Consider the following 21,756-nt stretch of genomic DNA (forward strand, 5'->3'; position numbering starts at 1 on the left):
GCCCACTTTTGACACTTCTGTTCAACATAGTACTGGAAGCCCTAGCCAGACCAATTAGGTTACCAAAAAAAAAAAAAAAAAAGAAAGGCATCCAAATTGGAAAGGAAGAAGTAAAACTGCCACTGTTTACAGATAACATGAGTTTATATGTAGAAAACCCTAAAGACTCCACAAAACACCAGAACTAATAAATGAACTCAGTAAAGTTGCAGGGTACAAAAATCTGTTGCATTTCTATACATTAACAATGAATTATCAGAAAGAAATTAATAAAACAATAACCTTTATAATTACATCAAAAGGAATAAAATATCTAGGAGTAAAACAAGACTGTACTCTGAAAACTGTAAAACACTGATGAAAGAAACCAAAGAGCCGCAATAAATGCAAAGATACTCTACTTATTGATAGAATTAATATTATTGAAATATCCATATTAAGCAAAACAATCTACAGTGCCAATACAAGCCCTATCAAAATTTCCATGGTATATTTTTTACAGAAATAAAACAAACAGTCCTAAACTTTGTGTGGAATCACAGAAAAATCCTGAATTTCAAAAGCAATCTTAAAAAAGAAGAACAAAGGTGAAGGCATCATGCTTCCTGATTTTAAACTATACTACAAAGCTATAGTAGTCAAAACATTATGGTATTGGCATACAGAATAGAGGCCATCATTACCCTCATACAAGAACCAAAAAAGGACAGATGCCACAAGAAAACTACAGGTCTATATCAGTGATAAACACAGATGGAAAAACCATCAACAGAATATTAGCAAAACAAATTCAGTAATATTAAAAGGACTATACACCATTATCAAGAAGGATCATGATCTACTGGCACAGATCAATGCAACAGAACAGAACACCCAGAAATAAGCTCACACATATGGTCAATTTATTTATGATAAAGGAGGCAAGAATATATAATAGAGAAAGAAGAGTCTCTTCAATAAATAATGTTGGGAAAACTGGACAGCCACATGCAAAAGAATGAAACTGTCCTACTGTCTCTACCACACACAAAAATTAACTCAAAATGGATTAAAGATTAAAGACTGTAAGACCTGAGACCAAAAAAATCATAGAAGAAAGCATAAATGGTAAGCTTCTTGATATTGGTCTTAGAGGTTATCTGTTTGGATCTAACTCCAGAAGCAATAGCAACAAAAGCAAAAAAAAGCAAACAGGACTATATTAAATTAAAAAGCTTCTGTACAGCAAAGAAAACCATCAAATAAAAAAGTAACCTATTGAATGGGAGAAAATATATGCAAATTACAAGTCTGATAAGTGATTAATACCCAAAACACATAAAGAACTCATATAACTCAATAGCAAAAAATTAAATAATCCAATTTTTTTAAATGGACAGAGGACCTGAATAGACATTTTCCCAAAGAAGACATACAGATGACCAACAGGCACATGAACAGATGCTCAATATCACACATCATCAGGGAATGCAAATCAAAACCACAATGGTATCACCTTACACCTGTCAGAAGGGTTAGTACCAAAAGACAACAAATAACAAGCATTGAGGATGTGGAAAAAAGGGAATCTTCAGGCATTGCTGGTGGGAATGTAAACTGGTACAGCTACTTTGGAAAACAATTACTCAAAAAATGAAAAATAGAATTACCATATGATACAGCAATTCTACTTCTGGTATTTATTTTAAGATAAAGAATACAAACTCCTATATTCATTTTAGCCTTATATACAATAACCAAGAGATGGAAACAATCATATGGATGGATATCCATTGATGAATGAATGGATAAAGAAGATAATGATATATATGATATACAATAGAATACTACTCAGCTATAAAAAGGAATTACATCTTACCATTTCTGACAACATGGATGGGCCTTGAAAGTATTATGTAAGTGAAATAAGTCAAACATAGAAGAGACACACACCATATGATTTCACTTAAAACTGAAATTTAAAAACCCAAACAAATGAGCAAATGAAACAAAACTTATAGATACACATGTTACCAGATAGGAGGGGAGTTGAAGGTTAAGTGAAATGGGTGGAGACCAGGGGTACAAACTTCCAGTTATAAAAGAAGTCATGGGGATGTCATGTACAGCATGAGGACTAGGAATGGTAGGTAGTATTGTAGAGCAAATTTAGAAGCTGCTGAGAAAGTAATCTCAAAAGTTCTCACAAGAAAGAAAAGTTATAAATTTATATTGTGACAGATGATAAACATTGTATACAGATTTCACAGATTTCACAATGTATACAAATGTCAAATGATTATGTTGTGCACTTAGGGAAAAGAAAACCTCCTCAGGACCAGAAAAATAAAGGACCCATGCAATGCAAAAAAACTCAATTCAAATGTAGATATAAGCATAGTAAAATAAAGAGATTGAAAAGAGTACCTATACTCATAATAGATACCATGCATAGTAGAGCAATAAAAGAGCCAGAAACAAAGAGGGACATCATATAATGATGAAAGAAAAAAGTAAATTCACCAAAAAAACTTAACAATCCTAAATGTATACAGATGTAACAAAAGGATTCAAAAGTACACGAATCAAAAACAGAAAGGAATAACAGACAATTCCAGAATTATAGTTGGAGATGTCAACATTTATCTTTTGGTAATAACCAATAGATGGAAATGAGCAAGGAGACTGAATAGAATAACACCATCAACCAACTGGAGCTAACTGCCATCCATACAATACACAACTCCACAAGAAAATACACATGGAACATTAGCCAAGATAGGCCATTTCCTGACTAATAAAACAAACCTTAACTAATTTATAAGAACTAAAATCACACAAAGTATGTTCTCTGTTCAAACTAGAATGAAATGAAAAATCAACAACAGAGAGATATAGGAAAATCTCTAAATACTTGGAAATTACACATCTAACTTCTAAACAATACCTAGGTCAAAGCGGAAGTCACAAAGAAAAATTAGAAACTATTTTGACAAAAATATGCAGAAAATATGAAAATACAATATATGAGACTTGTGAGATGCAGTGAAAGCGTCTAGAAGGAAATTTGTATGATTAAATGCTTATATTAGAAAAGATACTCTGAAATCAGTAATGTACACTCACCTTAAAGAACTATATAAACAAGTACAAATTCAAAGAAAGAAAGAAATAATAAAGAACAGAAATCAATGAAATTGAAAAAAGAAAACCAATAGGAAAAAAAAATCAATTCAAAAAGAAACTCTAGCAATATTTACAAAGAAAGTCAGGATATGAAAAGGGAGTCATAAAACATCAAAGGATATTATGGGAATACTAAAAGCATCTCTATGCATATAAACTCAACAATCTAGATGAAAGAAACCAATTCCTTGACAGCCAAATTCAACCAAAATTTATCCAACATGAAATAGATCATTGGAATAACTATTAAAAAGCACTAAATATTAATGAAATGGAATTCATAATTAGAAATTTTCCAGAAAACGAAAGCTTCAGACACAGGAGGCTTTATTACAGAATTCTAAATGACATTTAGAAAAGAAATATCAATTCTACACAATTTCTTTCAGAGTAAGAGGGAATATATTTCATTATATCATATGAGGCAAGCACAGCCTTAATAACAAAACCAAAGAGTATAAAAGACAAAAAAGCGTAGAAAACAATATCCCTAAGAACACAAACATAAAAATCCTCAACAGAATATAAGCAAATGGAATCCAGCAATAAAAAGAGTATACTACAGAGAGGCAGAGCCAAGATGGAGGCATGAATAGAGCAGCGGAAATCTCCTCCCAAAACCATGTGTATTTTTGAAAATACAACAAATACAACTACCCCTAAAAGAGAGACCAGAAGATACAGGAAAACATCCAGGCTACATCCACAGCTGCAAGAACCCACCGCCTCATGAAGGGGGTAAGATACAAGCTGCGGCCCGGCGATACCTGAGCACCCCTCACCAGAGCTCCAAAGCAGGAGGAGAGGAGTCAAAGCACGGAGGGAGAGGGAGCCCAGGACTGCTAAACACCCAGCCCTAGCCATCCGCACTGGAGCACAGATACACAGTGTGTGGTGTGCTGGATATTAGGGGAACAGGCAGTAAAATCTGCAAGCAGGTCCCCATAGCCGGCGCCCCTGGGAAAAAGGACTGGGAGTGCCCTTTGAAAGTGTTAAAGGGACAGGGATGCCAAAGCTGGACGGAAGCATCCCAGGACACTTAGCCCAGCAGCTGGGAATTCCAGGGAACACCAGGCGCCATAACCCCCTGGGCGGCACCGCAGCTCCGAGGCCACTCACAGTGATAAACGGCCTCCCGCCCATTCCCACTCCAGTGCGACCTTGCCATAGAGGAGCCAACAGCAACCGCGCGTGGAACTTCTTTCACAGCGGCCACGCAAGAAGCAAAGAACCCATCAGCGTGCAGCTGCCCAGCACAAGGCGCTAGAGGTCACCATTCTCCCAGGAGAGGAAGGCCACAAACTAGCAAGAAGGGATGTTCTCCCAGCTGACATGGGCCAACTACCCACAACTATCTCTATCGCTATGAAAAGGCAGAAGAATTTGACACAGACCAGATTAACCCACAGAGTCTCCCTTGAAAAGGAATCTGGGGAGAAAGACATAATCAATCTTCCTAAAAAAGAATTTAAAAGGTCATAACCATGCTGATGGACTTGCAGAGAAATATGCGAGAGCTACGGAGGGAGAACACAGAAATAAAACAATCTCTGGAAGGATTTAAAAGCAGAATGGATGAGATGCAAGAGGCCACTGATGGATTAGAAACCAGAGAACAGGAACGTATAGCTGATGCAGAGAGAGATAAAAGGATCTCCAGGATGGAAAAAAAATTAAGAGAACTGTGTGACCAATCCAAAAGGAGCAATATCCATATTATAGGGGTACCAGAAGAAGAAGAAGAGAGAGAAAAAGGGATAGGAAGTGTATTTGAAGAAATAATTGCTGAAAACTTCTCCAAACTGGAGGAGGAAATAGTCAGTCAGACCACAGAAATACACAGAACCCCCAACAGAAGGAACCCAAGGAGGACAACAACCAAGAAACATAATAATTAAAATGGCAAAGCTCAAGGACAAGTACAGAATTTTAAAGGCAGTTAGGTAACCTAAAAAGGAAAACTCATCAGGCTATCATCAGACTTCTCAACAGAAACCTTACAGGCCAGAAGAGAATGGCATGATATATTTAATGCACTGAAACAGAAGGGCCTTGAACCAAGAATACTATAACCAGCATGATTATCATTTAAATAGGAAGGAGGGATTAAACAATTCCCAGACAAGAAAAAGTTGAGGGAATTTGCCTACCACAAACCACCTCTACAGGGTATTTTAGAGGGACTGCTTTAGATGGGAGCACTCCTGAGGCCAAACAGATGTCACCAGAGAAACTAAAATCACAGCAAAGAAAGCAGACCAACCAAATACTAACTAAAGGCAAAAAATAAAATCAACTACAGTCAAAGTAAACACAAAAGAGCACAGAATAAAACACCCAACATAAAATAATGGAGGAGGAGAAATAAGAACGGAGAGAAATAAAGAATCATCAGACAGTGTTTATAATAGTTTAAAAAGCGAGTGTTAAGTTAAACAGTAAGATATTAAAGAAGCTAACCTCGAACCTTTGATAACCACAAATCTAAAGCCTGCAATGGCAATAAGTACATATCTTTCAATAATCACACTAAATATAAAAGGACTGAATGCACCAATCAAAAGACACAGAGTAATAGAATGGATAAAAAAGCAAGACCCATCCATATGCTGCTTACAAGAGACTCACCTAAAACCCAAAGACATGCACAGACTAAAAGTCAAGGGATGGAAAAAGATATTTCATGCAAACAACAGGGAGAAAAAAGCAGGTGTTGCAGTATTAGTATGAGACAAAATGGACTTCAAAACAAAGAAAGTAACAAGAGATAACGTAGGACATTACATAATGATAAAGGGGGTCAGTCCGACAAGAGGATATAACCATTATAAATATATATGCAACAAACACAGGAGCACCAGCATATGTGAAACAAATACTAACAGAATTAAAGGAGGAAATAGAATGCAATGCACTCATTTTCAGTGACTGCAACACACCACTCACTGCAAAGGATAGATTCACCAGGCAGAAAATAAGTAAGGACACAGAGGCACTGAACAACACACTAGAACAGATGGACCTAATAGACATCTATAGAACTCTACATCCAAAAGCAACAGCATACACATTCTTCTCAACTTCACATGGAACATTCTTCAGAATAGACCACATATTGGGCCACAAAAAGAGCCTCAGTAAATTCCAAAAGATTGAAATTCTACCAACCAACTTTTCAGACCACAAAGATATAAAACTAGAAAAAATTGTACAAAGAAAGCAAAAAGGCTCACAAACATATGGAGGCTTAACAACATGCTCCTAAATAATCAATGGATCAATTATCAAATTAAAATGGCGATCCAGCAATATATGGAGACAAATGACAACAACAGCACAAAGCCCCAACTTCTGTGGGACGCAGCGAAAGCAGTCTTAAGAGGAAAATATATAGCAATCCAGGCATATTTAAAGAAGGAAGAACAATCCCAAATGAATAGTCTAATGTCACAATTATCAAAATTGGAAAAAGAAGAACAAATGAGGCCTAAGGTCAGCAGAAGGAGGGATATAATGAAGATCAGAGAAGAAATAAATAAAATTGAGAAGAATAAAATAATAGCAAAAATCAATGAAACCAAGAGCTGGTTGTTTGAGAAAATAAATAAAATAGATAAGCCTCTAGCCAGACTTATTAAGAGAAAAAGAGAGTCAACACACATCAACAGAATCAGAAACGAGAAAGGAAAAATCACGACAGACCCCACAGAAATACAAAGAATTATTAGAGAATACTATGAAAACCCATATGCTAACAAACTGGAAACCCTAGAGGAAATGGACAACTTCCTAGAAAAATACAACCTCCCAAGACTGACCCAGAAAGAAACAGAAAATCTAAACAGACCAATTACCAGCAACGAAATTGAAGCGGTAATCAAAAAACGACCCAAAAACAAAACCCCCGGGCCAGATGGATTTACCTCAGAATTTTATCAGACATACAGAGAAGATATAATACCCATTCACCTTAAAGTTTTCCAAAAAATAGAAGAGGAAGGAATACTCCCAAACTCATTCTATGAAGCCAACATCACCCTAATACCAAAACAAGGTAAAGACCCCACCAAAAAAGAAAACTACAGACCAATATCCCTGATGAACGTAGATGCAAAAATATTCAACAAAATATTAGCAAACCGAATTCAAAAATACATCAAAAGGATCATACACCATGACCAAGTGAGATTCATCCCAGGGATGCAAGGATGGTACAATATTCGAAAATACATCAACAGCATCCAGCACATCAACAAAAAGGGCAAAAACCACACAATCATCTCCATAGATACTGAAAAAGCATTCAACAAAATTCAACATCCATTCATGATAAAAACTCTCAACAGAATGGGCATAGAGGGCAAGTACCTCAACATAATAAAGGCCATATATGATACACCCACAGCCAACATCATACTGAACAGCAAGAGGCTGAAAGCTTTTCCTCTGAGATCGGGTACAAGACAGGGATGCCCACTCTCCCCACTGTTATTCAACATACTGCAGGAGGTCCTAGCCAAGGCAATTAGACAAAACAAAGAAATACAAAGGAATCCAGATTGGTAAAGAAGAGGAAGTTAAACTGTCACTATTTGCAGATGACATGATATTATACATAAAAAAACCTAAAGACTCCAATCCAAAACTACTAGAACTGATATCGGAATTCAGCAAAGTTGCAAGATACAAAATTAACACACAGAAATCTGTGGCTTTCCTATACACTAACAATGAACTAATAGAAAGAGAAGTCAGGAAAACACTTCCATTCACAATAGCATCAAAAAGAATAAAATACCTAGGAATAAACCTAACCAAGGAAATGAAAGACCTATACCCTGAAAACTACAAGACACTCTTAAGAGAAATTAAAGAGGACAATAACAAATGGAAATCATTCCATGCTCCTAGCTAGGAAGAATTAATATCATCAAAATGGCCATCCTGTCCAAAGCAATATACAGATTTGATGCAATCCCTATCAAATTACCAACAGCATTCTTCTATGAACTGGAACAAATAGTTCAAAAATTCATATGGAACCAACAAAGACTCCGAATAGCCAAAGCAAACCTGAGAAGGAAGAATAAAGTGTCGGGGATCTCACTCCCCAACTTCAAGCTCTACTACAAGGCCACAGTAATCAAGACAATTTGGTATTGGCACAAGAACAGAGCCACAGACGAGTGGAACAGAATAGAGACTCCAAACATTAACCCAAACATATATGGTTAATTAATATACGATAAAGGAGCCATGGACATATAATGGGGAAATGACAGTCTGTTCAACAGATGGTGCTGGCAAAACTGGACAGCTACATGTAAGAGAATGAACCTGGATCACTGTCCAACCCCATACACAAAAGTAAATTCGAAATGGATCAAAGACCTGAATATAAGTCATGAAACCATAAAACTCGTAGAAAAAAACATAGGCAAAAATCTCTTGGACATAAACATGAGCAACTTCTTCATGAACACATCTCCCCAGGCAAGGGAAACAAAAGCAAAAATGAACAAGTGGGACTATATCAAGCTAAAAAGCTTCTGTACAGCAAAGGACACCATCAATAGAACAAAAAGGTATCCTACAGTATGGGAAATATATTCATAAATGACAGATCCGATAAAGGGCTGACATCCAAAACAGATAAAGAGCTCACACACCTCAACATACAAAAAGCAAATAATCCAATTAAAAAATGGGCAGAGGAGCTGAATAGACAGTACTCTAAAGAAGAAATTCAGATGGCCAGCAGACACATGAAAAGATGCTCCACATTGCTAGTCATCAGAGAAATGCAAATTAAAACCACAATGAGATATCACCCCACACCATCCAAAAGACAAACAACAACAAATGTTGGCGATTTGTGGAGAAAGGGGAACCCTCCTACACTGCTGGTGGGAATGCAAATTAGTTCAACCATTGTGGAAAGCAGTATGGAGGTTCCTCAAAATGCTCGAAATAGAAATATCATTTGACCAAGGAATTCCATTTCTAGGAATTTACCCTAAGAATGCAGCACTCCACTTTGAAAAAGACAAATGCACCCCTATGTTTATTGAGCACTATTTAAAATAGCCAATAAATGGAAACAACCTAAGTGTCCATCACTAGATGAATGGATAAAAAAGATGTGGTATATACACAAATGGAATATTATTCAGCCATAAGAAGAAAACAGATTCTATCATTTGCAACAACTTAGATGGAGCTAGAGGGTATTATGCTCAGTGAAATAAGCCAGGCGGAGAAAGACAAGTACCAAATGATTTCACTGATATGTGGAGTATAAGAACAAAGAAAAACTGATGGAACAAAACAGCAGCAGAATCACAGAACCCAAGAATGGACTAACAGTTACCAAAGGGAAAGGAACTGAGGAGGATGGGTGGGAAGGGAGGGATTAGGGCGAGGAAAAAGAAAGGGAGCATTAGGATTAGCATGTGTAATGTGGGCGGGGGCACAGGGAGGGCTGTGCAACACAGAGAAGGCAGGGATTCTGCACCATCTTACTAGGCTGAATGACAGTGACTGTAATTGGGTTTGCTGGGGGGACTTCATGAAGGGAGGAGCCTAGTAAACATAATGTTATTCATGTAATTGTAGATTAATGATACAAAAAAAAGAGTATACTGCTACTAAGTGAGATTTAATTCAGGAATACAAAACTTGTTCAATATTCAAGGTAAATCAGTGTAATCTATCATGTTATAGTCTAAAGAAGAAAAAATACAATTACGTCAATTGATGCTAAAAAGGCTAGATTTGTCAAAATTCAGCATCTATTACATGAATACAAACTTGACAAAGAATAGAAGAAAACTTCCTCAAAGTGACAGAGAACAGCAGCAAAAAAATTTTCAGCTAACACCTTTCTTCTTGATGAAACATGGATTGTCTTGCCCCTAAAATGTCCTTGCTCATCATTCCTATTGAAAAATAGAACTGGAAGTGCTAGTCAGTGCAATATGCAAAGAAAATTAATAGAAAATGTATAGTTTGGAAAGGAAGAAATAAAACTGTCAGTATCTGTAGATGACACAACTGTATATGTAAAAAATCTAAAGGAATATGCACAGAAATTCCTAGAACTAATAGGTAATATATTTAGCAATACAGAATACAAAGTCAGTGCGCACACCCCCCCACACACATACACACACACAAATTATACTTCAATTATTTATATATTACATTTCTATAACAATGAAAAATTAGAAACTGAAATGCTAATAACAATTTCAAATAAAATAACTTAAATATAAACCTAGCAAAATATGAACAGAATATGTATGTTAAAAACTAAAAGGCTAACAAAAGGAACCAAACCATGTTCATATCAATTCCCCCCAAACTGATCTATATAAATTTAACATAATTCTAATAAAAATTTTTGTACATACAAATATGAATTTTTGTACAAATAAACTTACACTAAAATTTATATGGAAAGGCAAAGGAATTAGAACAGCTAAACCAATATTTTTAAAAAATAACAACATCAAAAGAACTATAGCAACTAAATTTAAATCTTACCATAAAAATGGGCAGAATAGTTGAATAAATATATGAATTGCAAATAAGCACTTGAAAAGATGTTCAACACCACCAGCATTGGGAAATACAAATCAAAACCAAGATGAGATACCCCATATGTTTATACGAATGGCTGATGTAAATATTTAAGATGCCAAGTGCTGATTAGGTTACAGAAAAACTGAAACTTCTACACATTGCCGGTAAGAATGCAAAATATGGTCAACCACCCTGGAATAGTCTGGCAGCTTTCTATAAAGATCAGTGTGCACATATATTTTACATTAATCCCTAATCTAGTAATTTGCTGAGAGGAATGAAAACATGTTCGTAGAAAATCCTGTACATATTTATAGCAGCTCTATTCATAATCACCAAATATCCTTCAACATGTCAAAGAATAAATGATAGCACATAGATAGCACATAGAATATCACTCAGCAATAAAAAAGAATGAACAGTTGAGCTTGCTATAACTTGAACATACCTCAAAATGCATTATGCTAAGGGAAGAGATTCAGTCTCAAAGGCACATGTTAGATGATTTATTCACATAACATTTTCAAAAAGATAAACCTTTAAACATTTAGTGACAAAAAACAGATCATTGGTTGCTAGGTGCTAGGGATGGGTAGAAATTCACAGGGATAATACAAGGGATTTGAGGGTGAGCTGGGGGTTTGGGAGAGGGTTGATGGAACTTCCCTAATCTTAATTGTGAAGATAAAATTCACAGAACTGTCCACCAAAAATAAGTGAATTTTTATGACATGCTAACTTAAAAAATAAAATTAAATGTAATAAAGATAATAAAAATGTTTAGATATTATAAAATATTCTTCTAAATAACTCATAATGTAACAGAAATGTTGCAATAGAAATTAGAAAACATTTTGAAATGAATAATATTGAAAATACTGTATACCAAAACTTATACGATATACCCTAAAGCTATGCTAGAGAAAAATGCTTAACCTTAGATGAAAGACCAGAAAAGGAGAAAATTCCAAACAAATGAGCTTAAGCATCCTTCTCATCTCAAGACCGTAGAAAATGAACAGCACATTAAACCTTCAAAAATTAAAAGAGGAAAAAAATAAGAATTAGAAGAGTAATAAGAATTAATGAAAACAAATGCATAATAAAAAAATCAACAAAGCCAAAGGTTAAAGGTTGGTTGGCTGTAAAAACTAATGAAATTGATCAATTCCCAAGAGATTAAGAAAAAAAGAAAGAAAAAATCGATAGTAGGATGGGGAAAAGTTTATCAGCACATAGTTAACACTATATACAGAAAATCTTGATATTATAAAACATTTAATGTCTAAAATACATCTCAAAAAAATCAAAGATTGAGATGAAATGGACAAATTCCTAGAAAAAATACAACTTACTAAAACTGACACAAAAAGGAACAGAAATCTGATATAGGCCCTGTAACAAACAAATTAAATCCACAAAATAATATTTAGTTTAAATGGCTTCACCTGTGAATTGAACAAGACTGATTTAAGGAAAAAATAATACTAAAATTACATAAACTCTTCTACATAGAGAAAAAAGAATATACTCTCTAACTTCAAGTGGATATAAAAATAGATAATAATTTGTGATATATACATAAAACAGAATACTATTTAGCAATATGAATTAACAAACTGATACATGCACAGCCTAAATGTATCTCAAAAGCATTATGCTAAGTAAAAAGAAAAGCCAGGTATAAAAAGCTACATACTGTATGATTCCATTTATATGATATTAAGAAAAGGTAAAACTTTTCAGTTTGATAACAGCTGGAAGTGGAGGAAGGAGATTTCACATGGAGTGTGAGGAAACTTTTAGGGTGATGGAAATACTCTATTTTGATTATGAAGAGTTACATGACTATAGTTTGTCAAAACTCAAAGAACTACATATCTATGAAATGTTTACTGCATGTAAATTTCATCTCAATAAATCTGACTTAAAAACCTAATATAGAAATGAAAAGCATATCAAAACTACTAGAAATAGTATCAACAACAAATCTTTAAAAAAAAAACATTGCTTTGTTAGCTTCAGAACCACAAATCTCATGACATAGTATCTGTAATAATTTCACTGGGTATATGTCAAGCCACAAAAAAATTTTTCAATAAGAGCCTCAGTAAATTCAAAAAGATTGAAATTGTATCAACCAGCTTCTCAGACCACAAAGGTATGAAACTAGAAATAAATTACACAAAGAAAACAAAAGATCCCACAAACACATGGAGACTTCACAACATGCTCCTAAATAACCAATGGATCATGACCAAATAAAACCAGAGATCAAGCAATACAAGGAGACAAATCAAAACAAATCAACACCCCAAAACCTGTGGGGTGCAGAAAAGGCCATTCTGAGAGGAAAGTATATTGCAATACAGGCTTACCTCAAGAAAGAACAATCCCAAATGAACAGTCTAAACTCACAATGAAACTAGAAAAAGAAGAACAAATGAGGCCCAATGTCAGTAGAAGGAGGAACATACTAAAGATCAGAGCAGAAATAAATAAAATTGAGAAGAATAAAACAATAGAATCAATGAAATCAGGAGCTGGTTCTGCAAGAATATAAACAAAATATATAAACCCTTAGCCATATTTATCAACAAAAAAAAGAGAGCCTACACACATAAACAGAATCAGAAATGAGAAAGGGAAATCACTATGGACACCACATAAATACAAAGAATTATTAGAGAATACTATGAAAATTTATATGCTAAAAGATTGGATAACCTGGAAGAAATGGAGAACTTTCTAGAAAAATACAGCCTTCCCAGACTGACCCAGGAAGAAACAGAAAATCTGAACAGACCACTTATCAGTAATGAAATCGAATTGGTAATCAAAAAACTACCTAAGAACAAAATGCCTGAACCAGATGGCTTCACCACTGAATTTTATTCAAATATTTAAAGAAGACCTAATAATCACCCTCCTTAAAGTTTTCCAAAAAGTAGAAGGAATACTTTCAAACTCATTCTATGATACCAGTGTCACTCTTATACCAAAACCAGTGGAAGACCCCACAAAGAAAGAAATTACAGACCAATATCCCTGATGAACATAGATGCAAAAATACTCAACAAACTATTAGCAAACCGAATTCAAAAATACATCAAAAAGATCATCCATCTAGAGTTAGAGGGTACTATGCTTAGTGAGATAAGCCAGGTGGAGAAAGACAAGTACCGCATGATTTCACCCATTTGTGGAGTATAACAACAAAGCAAAACTGAAGGAACAAAACAACAGCAGACTCACAGACTCCAAGAAGGGACTACCAGTTAAGGAAGGGAAGGGGGTCGGAAGGATGGTTGGGGAGGGAGGGAGAAAGGGATTAAAGGGCATTATGATTAACAAAGATAACGTAGGGGGAGAAAATGGAGAAGGCAGTATAGCACAGAAAAAACAAGTAGTGACTATAGTATCTTACTACGCTGATAGACAGTGACTGCAACGGGGTGTGGTGGGGGTACTTGATAATATGATAATATTGTCCATGTGATGAAATTATAAGGAAATGGAGTAGGAGCCTACTTTCGTTCTCACACTTTTTCACAAAGCAGTAATTCCTCAACCTCCCATGGAATGGAAAAGGAATATAAAAATACCTTACCTCATTCCAAGGCTTTTTACAACCAGACATCCAGAAAAAGAAAGAATGAACCTACCATTTATGCCATGTAATGCTCTATCAAGCATAATTCAAGTCATATCCCATTGAGCAAACTCAGGGAAAATTAAAATGTACTGATAAAAGGAAGAAGAGAAAGGTGGTGACTTGGGGGAGAATTTATGGAAACCCTTGTCTCCTGCTTTTGCTGATTATTCTTTTTGCTATGTTAGATTCCTTTAATGACTTTGCCTTTTTGAAAAACTTAGATTGTTTCTGTTGAACAAAAGTAATATGTAGTAACAAATATTCAAACCTGCACAATGGAAATTGGGTGATAAGTTTAACTGCAATATAAAATACTCAAGAACATAATGGACCACTGCTATGGTATTTATTCAATTCACAAGGAAACTGTAACACCTTTAAGCTGAAAAGGAAGAAAAATCATGTGCACACGCTTACATAAAGATGTATTTGTTTACCTGCTTAAGAATATTGACAGTATGATGATTCATTCACATGTTACAATGACATGTGTTAAAGGTATACTTCTTTCAAATCAAACATTTACCCTTTGCCACTGGTGAAAGGCAACACGATCTCTTTACAAAGTCTCGTCTTTTTCAATAAATTTTGCATGAAAACGTGTTAGGCACAAAGTTGCCTGCTGTCACATTCGAAGTGTGATAAATGTTTAATGAAAATAACACCACACATCTTGGTGTCAGACAACAGCTATCACACAGGCCTGCTTTGATCCAAACAGACACTTAAAAGGAGTTCTAAGCACGATCTGCACACCACAGAACTCTATACTCTATATGCAAATAAAGTAAATTAGCATGAATGACTTCCTGCTGCATAAAGAAATAAGAGGTAAGGAAAAATATGACAGTCTCTAAGAGTGTGTAACTACTGTCAAAACTCAAAGTCCAGCACTCCCAAATCACTTCCAACATCTAATAAGTACTATGCAGGAAAAACCACACCAACAGGAATTTACTACATGAAACTTTACAACTAAAGACACTGGAACACTGCAAGGTCTAAACCATAACTACCATATATCTACAAAGCATGATTACTACACAGAACTAGACTTAAACACACTGCCTCTAGTACTTATTAGTTTTTGAGGTATCATTATCCCCATTTTACAGAAGAACAAATTAAAGCTCACAGAGAGTATCTTATCCTGTAAGGAAAAAAACTGTGAATGACTTAAAATGAGCAAAACTGTAATTTTTGCAATTTAACTTTCCCAGAATCTAAACACCTTACCCACTTAAAAAAAAAAGATATGTACTATTCAGAATGCTACATTGTTCAATGGCAGCAATTCCTATGAACAAAAAGTTATGTTGTCTCTATTGATATGCTTTCTGTATTTTTAGTCTATAAAGACATACTCAAAATAGTTCTGCTATAAGCAATATAACTTCTAATTATATTTCAAAGTCAACTTTACTTTAAAGAAAGACTATAAATAGGTAACTACAGGCGATGGGCTATACTTGAAGCCTAATTTCACTGCTATGCCAATGGCAACAATATTTTTTTTTTCAGAAAAATTTAAAGAAGACGATTTAGTGAGAGTCACATTTCAGTATAACAAATTCTACTAAATTTAAATTTAAATATATTCTACTGCCATTGCCCACCATAAAGAACTGCTTCAGTCGTTGGGATATGGATTTGTATGCCCAGGGGAAAATTTTTATCTCTATCAAAACATGCAAACTTCAGAAAGTATGGAAGAGAAGAAAGGAATAAAAGTATAAACTCAAATGTTTGAGCAAAATATTCCAAAACCCTTGATGGGTACTCTGTTGAGAACAGCATCCATCTACTGAAAAGCAAAAGGGAATAATAAAAATGAAAACCTTTCACAATGGCATGTCATAAAGGAGAATACACTTAGGAATACTAACTTAGGTTCTTTATGCATCTAGCGTTACTCAAATTAGGAAAGCATTTTACTAGTTTCAAACCAAATTTTCCTGGCTGTGATTTAAATCATATTTGAAAATAGATTGAAATCAAATCCATCCAAATTCTACTTTCAAGGATGGCATTATGAATGAAAATAAATAATAAAATGTCACTGGTGGTATTGACATATTTACTCACAAATCATTTTTCAAAGAAGTCTGTAAAAGATATTTTATAGTAGTTAACTATTCTTATGATGGAGCTTGATCAAAGTGTTGCTAAAGAAGGCCCAGTAATAATCCACAGAAGACTCAGATGGAGTGTACAAACATCAGACCAAGTTGTAATTATGAGATGCCATGTCAAGTTTCATATTTCTGATTTTTGACTCTGAACAAAAGTTTATTCAACAAAATATCTGTGTCCAATTTCTACTTAATAACTCTATCATTAATAAAATTTATAAAATGAATTAAAGGCATGTCTCCATAAAATAAACAGAATTATCTAATGATATGACAAATACTCAAGTTTTAAAAATTTGGGAGAAAAACAAAAACATGAAAAATTTGTATAAATGTCTAAAAGATAAAATATTCTTAGAAACTAAAATATAAAACACTAAAAATGGAAGTCAGTAAACCACTAAAAGTGATTAAAATCTAAGACAAAGCTTAGTCAGTGTCTTTCTTATAATAATCTGTGCTGTATGGAAAGGTACCTTTTAGTCCCTATAAACTTCTGACACCCAGTTTATATTTCATCTCTCTTGTTCAGCAGATCAATAAAATGAATAGATCAATTTATGACATTAAAAGACAAATTCTAATTATAATCATTCAAATTATAGGAATTTCAAGAACTGTACTTAATTAGCTGCTATTTTAAAAAGGTTTTCCAGAATCACCGAATTTCGTATCTTTTTTCTCAAAAAGTCTGATTTAAAAAGTTCTTCCTCATTATTAGGCTCATTAATTCCTACCTGAGCATTCTTTTCTCTCCTGTTTTTACCAATTATAGAAGTCCTTTACCATTATTGTACTTATTCTCCTTGCTTTGTACTTTGTGTTTTATGTTCTATCTATATACATAATATGGATATTTTCAAGGTGGCTTGATAAAAGCAAAGATTGTTATGCATGAAGAAGTGGAAGTACATGGGTTGTTACTTTCTCTTTTGTGAGGAAACATCTAGGTTATTTAGTATAAGCTAAAATACTTGTCATTGGGTTGCACAATCATAATGAACTAATACCTAAGTCCTAGTTAGACTGCTTGTGAACCTTTTTTTCCTTTCACGCCATCCACAAATGTTTTTTTTAAACCATTTGTAAAGAGACAGTTGATGAAACCATTGTAGAAATAAATTTGGTTAATGCCTAGAAATATTTTGTGACTTTATTAAATATAATCAAATATAATTCTAAATAAACATGAAATGCTGGTATGAGGAAGGAAGGAATGAAGAGAAAGGGAGAAAATAAGGACTCAAGTCTCTGACTAATGAAAGATTTCTGGCCTAAGCAGAGAAAAGTAAGGCACAGAAAATTCTTTCAGTTCTCTTTAGCTATTTTCTAGTTTAGGAAATACCATATCACATGATCTCAAACACTATATCTCATCATCAATAATTACAGACTACTACAGAAGTGAGGATAATATACTGTTAAAAGTCAAGGTGCTGTGGTCAGTGAACTTGAATTAGAAGCCTAACTCTGCCATTTACTAGTTCTATGATTATAAGCTTTCATCTGTATAAATCAGATTTTTTTAAGAGATTATTATGAAAACTAAGTGAGACAATGTATGTCGACTGCTTCATAAAATTCCTGATACTTAGAAAATACATTTTAAAAGTTAGTTGCTTATTATTATTATGTCCACTGTAAGTAAAGCATTTTGTTCATACATCATACAGATTTGATCATATCATTACTCAAAAATTCACTGGCTTCTCACTACCTTTAGTAGTAACTCCAAACTCATTAACATAACTTACAATATAACTCCAATAATCAGCCTTCATTATTATTCCTCTTCTACTCTAAACCAAGTAGGATTAGACTTTAGTTCCTCAAATAAGCCATATCCCATTTGCTTGCCTCCAAGTCTTCAACATGAAGTTCATTCTGCATGCATCATTCTTTCCCATCTCTTCTTTCCTTCAATATATAAACATCTTTTCTTCTGAGAGCCCTTGCTGACATGTTGACTAGTCTAGATTAACCAGCTTCACCTTCATGGAAATATCCTGCAACTAGAATGTGTCAAGACTAAGATGAAAGTCAACATGCTGAGACTGGTATGTTGAAAGGACAAATAGAGCCCAAGTCTGCTTACCTCCAAACTGCTTGTTATATTAGTAATAAATGTAGTCATGGTTCAGCTAGATGTTGAAATATATATACCTACAACCTTTGTGCCAAATCTAGCCAGCTGCCCATTTTTGTAAATAAATTTTATTGGAATACAGCCATGCCATTCATTTAACATTACCCATGCCTGCTTTCATGCTAAAAGGACAGAGTTCAGTAGTTACAACAGACATATAGCCCAGGAAGTCTAAATTACTTATTATATAGCCCTTTACAAGAAAGTTTTACTGCCCCTGGTTTAAGCTACTACTTAGGTATTGTTACTAATGGCCAAAAGTATCCTAACTCACAATGTTTCCATAGCTTCCTATTGAAACACTCATGTGATTTCACTGTAATTACTTATATATCTTATGTAACATAATACTTGACAAATAGAAGATATTTAAATATCATTGGCTGAACAAGTAAACAAATGAATGAATGAGCATATCTGATCAATAACCAACAAATATTTATTAACAACTAACATGTACATTAGGTACTCTGAGTGATACAAAAGAGCATAAGACACATTCTCTGCCCTGAATGGCTTAAAAATCAGGTTTAGGAAATAAGCATGCAAGCATTAAAAAAGAAAGAAATTATTTCTGAAGCAAAGTAGGGTGCATCTGTGCATATATAAACACTACCATTGTAAATGTATATACTGGCCCCCAAAAATCCTGATTTTAGACCATGCTGAAAGGTAAGAACTTGTTTGTCCTCAATATTAACCAGGAAAGAGGACACCTTAACACAGTAACACTCTGTACTTTGATCCACTAAAACCATGGGGATGACTGCATCTGGCTACTCATGGCTTTTTGCCATCAGTTCCCAGGACCCTTTAGCTGACAACTCTTGTTTTGGCCTTCTTCATTGCTTTTGCTGAAATTTAAGAAATAATGACAATTATATTATCTTGTGAATTATGTTATTATCTTGTGATTCACCCAGAAATCAATCCCTTGAACACAATCAACTCAGTGATAGTAGAGTCTAACCTGTAAAGGTGGCCAGACCTTCAAGATTAATGTCACCATATGAGACTCTTTCCTGAAACCACCAGCCTCTCTTTTTTATTAATGAACTCATTTTTCTTGCCTTTAAAATTTCCCAAGTAATGATTTATGTAATTGTCAATTTTATACAGTTATGTAACTATTATTCTAAAAAAAGCAAAGTTTGGTGAGATGGAAAGAAAAAAATGTAATGACTAGTAAAAATCATAGTCACATTTCTCATAGCCAAATAATATCGAAAGTGTAAATCGAAAGAATAACAAAAAAGAACAAGGAAAAGGTAGTTCCTTAACTGACATAATGTATTCACCCTCTTAATCCATATTTTCTAATCTAAGAAACCTACTCTATATTCTCTCTGCAAATTTATCATCCTCCTGACTTTCTCCCTTTAGCAAGAGATTTTCCCCAAACTCTCTCTGATCCTCATTTCATTCTACCCACTGTGGCTAATTCAGCCTCACTATCCTTACAGCGAGGTATTCAACCCTGTCCTATAACATTCTTCTCTCCTATAACATCCAGCAATTCTTAAAACTAGAAAAGGAGAGAACTCAGAATTGGCAGGGCCATAACTACTCGATGTGCGGTAATTAGGAAGAAGAGAGCCACATAATAATGTTATCTTCTTCCAAAATCTACCACATATTTATCCTTCAAAGAATACTTAAAAGCCAACAATCTAGGCAAGTTTAAATAATATGACTGTAAATATGGAAACAAAAAATAAACACACAGACAATGGTGAAAAGGATGAGAGAAAAGTTCCATATCCTTTAAGAAATTTAATTCTTTATAGAATCAAGATCTCAAGGAACCATATCCAAGATCCTAATAAACTCTTCAATTTAACACTAAAAACTTATACATTAAAGACAAACACTTTGGTAATGAAGCTTTAAAGTAAACACACATAGGGTATTGAAACACTGACAAAAGGAAAAATTCCAAGATGTTCTATTCCCCAATGTTAATTTTGAATAAAACAAACAATAAACTATAATTTAAGCTACTAATGAAGATTGTTTCATTTTAATATCTTCTAATTTAATAAACAGCTGTAAGCAAACTTCTACCTCCAAATGGATAGAGCTAGAAAAATTATTTTAATAATTACAGAAAAATAAATTCTGGATCTCAAACACACATATACTCACTCTAGCACACACATATATAACTTCATATTGATCAAGTCCCATTCTATATTGAAGGAGGCTCAACTAATAAGAAATCACAAGGTTCTCTCCCTTTGTTTCATTTTTATCCTTTTCCCCTAACAGTCTTACAATAATTTAACAGACATCTTTAATCATTATCGAGTCTTCAAATTTTAAGTTCTAATTCCTGATAAAGGAAACTGAATGCACAACTTTCCTAAAGAATTATGTAAATTCTCCTTTACTGACACACTAAGCTTTGACAGTGTTATTTTCTGTTTCTAAGATTTGTTATATAAGCATTAATAAAAACAGGAATAGAAAGGGAAAACGGTAAAAAACTGATATAACTATTTTGATCTTTTCTTTCTTCTTCTTTATTGTATACTTCTCTTTTTCCGTCTAAGAAAAACTTCAGAGAGTGGAAATTTAATTTGATTATTGCCATGGAATCAGAGATACTACTATTTAAGATCTACTTCAACTTACCCACGTTTGAAGTTGTGTGATTCCTTGTCCTTGCCTTTATCCTTTTCCTTGTCTCTTTTCTCCTTATCTCTGCCTTTACGTCGTTCCCTATCCCGAGAACGACTACGGGTTCTTCTGTGACTGGACCTTTCACTGCTTCGACTATGGGAGCGTGGACGAGGTCTTGACCTGGACCTACAGCAAGTAGATTTTGTTAAATATGCACCCAAAACACAAATACACTAAGTGTATATTTTGTATTATGAAATGAAAATATACTGTAGAATTATCTGAAAGTAAAGGATTTAGTTTCAGTTATGGATTCAGTAATAACTGTGCAAAGCAAGCAACTAAAGTGATTATTTATGAATAAGTACTCTCAGTTAAAATGATAATATGAGGGAAACAAATGCTGTTGACTTTACAGGAAATCAAGGTTCAGTCAAAAAGGGTTTGCAAGT

At 34.1% G+C, this 21,756-nt stretch overlaps 1 protein-coding gene across 1 annotated transcript in view; it reads right to left on the bottom strand.

The window, feature by feature from the left end:
• The window catches only part of RSRC1 (arginine and serine rich coiled-coil 1), a 441,266-nt gene that overhangs the window by 291,831 nt on the left and 127,679 nt on the right, over window positions 1–21,756 (bottom strand). Inside the window, exon 7 of the mRNA XM_036997926.2 lies at window positions 21,317–21,490. Within this exon, the coding sequence (XP_036853821.1) occupies window positions 21,317–21,490 (174 nt within the window). The remainder of the gene's footprint in view (window positions 1–21,316; window positions 21,491–21,756) is intronic.

This window comes from Manis javanica, chromosome 3, assembly GCF_040802235.1.
Source record: "Manis javanica isolate MJ-LG chromosome 3, MJ_LKY, whole genome shotgun sequence".
NCBI lineage: Eukaryota > Metazoa > Chordata > Mammalia > Pholidota > Manidae > Manis > Manis javanica.